At 44.6% G+C, this 4,326-nt stretch overlaps 1 protein-coding gene across 1 annotated transcript in view; it reads left to right on the top strand.

Moving 5' to 3' along the window:
• The window catches only part of pid1 (phosphotyrosine interaction domain containing 1), a 20,074-nt gene extending 16,259 nt beyond the window's left edge, over positions 1–3,815 (top strand). Inside the window, exon 3 of the mRNA XM_019886037.1 lies at positions 3,119–3,815. Coding sequence (XP_019741596.1) covers positions 3,119–3,619 — 501 coding nt within the window. The 3' untranslated portion in view covers positions 3,620–3,815. The remainder of the gene's footprint in view (positions 1–3,118) is intronic.
• Positions 3,816–4,326: the final 511 nt, after the last annotated feature.

Consider the following 4,326-nt stretch of genomic DNA (forward strand, 5'->3'; position numbering starts at 1 on the left):
TCTCTCTCTCTCTCTCTCTCTCTCTCTCTCTCTGTGTCCGTCTGTCTACCATATCTATCTGAAACTCTAACCCTAATTTGAAACCGTATTTTGAAACCCTAACCCCTTATGATGGCCGATTATTATTATTTTTTTTTCCCCCCATAATTGCACACATTTATCTGAACACAAGTGATTGACCTCATTAATGGTTCTGCAGCTACTGATTAACGTACAAATCTCACAATCCATAAGCACTGAATGAAAAGTCATCAGGTGGTGGTAGTCAGACCTCACGCGGAGCATGCATGAATACACACGCACGCACACAAGGTGAAGACTCGCAGTGAAAAAAAAAGACATTTGTTTGGTTTCCTTGACTCTCGTGGTTTCCTCTGTTTTTCTGAACGCGCTCCGTTTCTCGCCCGCACTTGCACTTTAGGCGCCCTTTCGGCCTCCTTCCCTCACTCTGTGCAGGATTTGTGCAGTCTTGAAAGCACATGTACAAGACAAACTCTTGCGAAATGTTAATCATGAGCTGAATGAGGGAGTGCAACACAGCAGAGGGGATGCGATGTGTACGCTGAAAAAAACAATAAAAGAGAGAGTGGGAAAAGTTGAAAGAAGAGGAGGCAACAGATGAGGAACAAATGTGGACGACTTTGTAATGCTCTGAGATGATTTAAAGATGCATGCCTGGCTTTCAATCACTTGGAGGACTGCAGATGTGTGCTGGTTGCTGATGGTTTATTTCGGGTTTCAATTTTAGCCCGAACTTGTGACGAAAGCTGCAGTACAGCAAGTATGTGGTTTGACTCGCAACTCCTCCGGCAGAAGTGACTGTTGTTTCCAACTCTGAATCTTTTGCTTCTTTTATTTATCATTCTGACACACTCACTCTTGGATAGAAACGATAGCTGCAATACCATTGTGTTGACATGCTGTGCACAGCACCACTTTACAGTGTGGCACATTTTATTTGCTTTAGACCAATTCCGGTGAATTTATAAAACTGCTTTGCTGGACAATTTCCACCCTGACTCCATTGAAAGAATGATGTTTTACCTCTCGGTAATGCTATGCAACATATTTGGAATTATTTGCCTGATTAGCCAAGGTTTTTAAACAATGAAAAAAAGTGATACTGGTACTTTACTTCTTACAGTTCATTTGTGGTTCTACTTTGTCCCCTAACCAAAAATCTAGATGCAATTTTGACTATGAGTAAGTTGTGTGAATATCTCATCTCATTTCTCCCCCTTTCCATCCAACCTAACGCATGTACAAGGTATCTTGCGCCTGAGTTAGATACATTCTTAATAGGGCAAATAAAGTGAATCGACCTGTAATACTCGTACCCGAGATACGGATCCGGTTCTCACGGGAGAAGGACATGCAAACATCTGGGGAAACAACACCAACTGCATGTTTGGCCTTCAACCCTGTGAGTGAAAAACTCAAATAAAACTCGGAAGCCGGCAAAATATTCAGTATCAAAATATGAGAGTGAGCAAAGCAGACCTGAATTACTTGACTTGGTATTCAATATTCAAATAGAAACCTCTGGCTTTGTGATGGATATGGTCCAGGTTTTGGGTGGGGTGTGGGTCATGATTGATTTTGGCTCACGAGATCTTTGGATCTCCCATCATGACTTGTCCATGAAAGTAGCAGAGCATTATAATGTCAAGGGGCCTTGAAAGCTAGGGTTAGGGTTATGGGTTTGGGTTCGGGCTAGGGGTTCGGGTTAGGGCGAGGGCTAGGGGTTAGGGTTAAGGGTTATGGTTATGGTTTAGGGTTAGAGTTAGGGGGTTAGGGTTGGGTTAGGATTTAGGGGTTCAGGTTGAGGTTCGGGTTAGGGTTTAGGGTTAGGGGGTTAGGGTGAGGGGGTTAGGGTTGAGGTTTAGGGTTAGGGTTAGGGAGTTAGGGTTTAGGGTTGGGGTTCAGGGTTAGGGTTGGGGTTTAGGGTTGGGGTTAGGGTTGGGGTTCAGGGTTAGGGCTGGGGTTAGGTTTAGGGTTAGGGTTAGTGTGGGGTTGTTGTGAAACATATTACCGTCACCATGAATTTTCAATATTGCTTCGATTTTGGTTTGGTGGTCACTTGTTCATTGGCTGGCAGAGCCACACACGCAGTGACTTGCGGATTGTTATCCACACTTTCCTGAAAGATCCCATTCATTTGAAGTCATGGTGGAGAAAAGGGGGTTTGCCCTGGCACCGGCAGACTAAACAGATCCTGTGAAAGCAGGAAAGTATGCTATGAATAAAATCAGACAAGGGCGTCTGTATACACTGTCAGTTTGACTTACAGTCGAACCGTTTCCTCAACATGGACGGGTCGGTGACTAATTTTAATTTTTTTTTAAACGGATAGCCTCTTGAGATGTGTCACCTTGTTGTCAAGGTGGTGCCAAACATGTCAAAACTTTTTGTTGTTGCATGAAAGTATAAATATATACACACACACACACACACACACACACACAGAGTATGGCCTCTTAATATGCTCACATCATCTACAGCGATGTGTCAAATGTAATAGCATTTTGAGAAAGAATTATGCCCCGGTTCGACTATAAACACAGACGGGAATGAAAACTATTTGAGCATTTGGCTCGTCAAAAGCTCCTCCTATGTGTATTTTTATAAAGCCATAAAGAGTAGTGTAGCGAAAGGGCACAAGTGAGCCATTCTGGGCTGCTTCCAGACTGGCTGAGTTCCCATCAAGAACCGTGTGACGAACTTCACAACTTATCCATCTCAATCTCCTCAGTCTGCCACAGTCCTGGTATGCTGTGTTATTTTTCACGTTTCTTCCGTGGAGACTGCTCCAGCCATTGTGGCGTAAAATACCTTTTCTCTTTGCATTCCAGCGCAGACAGCCTTCAATGTGTCCGCGCTGTTACCAAAGAAGACAGGGAGTTATTGAACCTCAAGTTAACTGACTCCTTATGTTCCGTAACCTATTTTTGCTTTCGACATTACAAACGGCTTATGATGACTTGCAGCAGTTTTATTGTCAAGCCTCCCAAGCTGTCTACGCGAGGAATATGTGGTTTTAAAAAAAAAAAAAAAAAAAAAAAGCCAAGTCTTGGAATCTGTTGTTTTTATTAACCCAATGTGATTTCATTTGCTGCAGGTGACCTACCTGGGGAAGGTGACCATTTCTGGAACCAACTTCTTGTCTGGCTGCACAGAGTCAGCGGTGGTGGGTCTGGTGGAGCATCGCGCTCTCGCTCAGCAGCAGGGCACGTGCCCCGCTGGCAGCTCTCTACTGGAGATACGGCCCTTCCAGGTACGTCTCCACCACCTGGATGGGCACGGCGAGGCCTCAGTAACCATGGACACCTACCAGGTGGCGCGGATCGCATATTGCACAGCCGATCACAGCGTCCAGCCCAACGTATTTGCCTGGATCTACCGGGAGATCAACGACGACCTCACCTTCCAGATGGACTGCCACGCCGTGGAGTGTGAAAGCAAGCTGGAAGCCAAGAAGCTCGCGCACTCCATGATGGAGGCTTTCCGCAAGACTTTCAATAGCATGCGCTGCGATGGGCGCATCCACAAGAGTGGCTCTTCAGATGAGTTTGCTGAGGATTCTTCCACTCCAGAAGATTCAACCCCAGACGATGGTTGAAGTGACGCTGACCCAAACGCCCGATCCCCATTCTGACAAAACAAGGGGTGAAGGGAAGGATGGACAGATTACCTGCTCTCTCTCATTCTCCCTTTTACTTTCACGCTGACCATTAGCAGACGCAAAGAATCAACTCAACTGATCTGATCGTATTTTAAGTCCAATAAGATTTTTAGTCCAATTTAAAAAAAAAAAAGAAAAATAAGCCTCCTTGGGGTCTTTGTGGGTGAAGTCACCCAGAAGAGATTGGCCACATATTTGCATTCCCATGTTCCATAATGTTCATCCTGCAGCCAGCAGAGGCACTTGTCTGTGGTTCTTAAAGTTTTTCGATCAGTGGAACCACAAACAACAATACCTGATCTTCAAAAAAATGCAGGGACCCAGCAGTAAGAGGCCTCCGACTATATTTTGGGCCCCAATCCTGAATTGATGAGACTGTCGGAGCGCATTGATTTTTGTGCTTGCGCAATAGCCATTGCATCTTTGATAAAAGCAACAGTACTCCGTAGTACTGCCTTATCATTTTCGTGGTACTTCTTGATCTTCCTCCAACTACAGGTATTTACTCATATGGTACTTAGTTATGCCAGTACATGCGGGACATCTTTCGAAACGTCGAGTATTTCGATGTTTCATATGTTCCGTCTGTGAATAGCTGGAGCATTTTTGTGACATCTTAATCATTCTTGGTTGATTTTTATTTC

The sequence above is a fragment of the Hippocampus comes genome, unplaced genomic scaffold (assembly GCF_001891065.2).
Source record: "Hippocampus comes isolate QL1 unplaced genomic scaffold, H_comes_QL1_v1.1 scaffold29, whole genome shotgun sequence".
Lineage (NCBI taxonomy): Eukaryota > Metazoa > Chordata > Actinopteri > Syngnathiformes > Syngnathidae > Hippocampus > Hippocampus comes.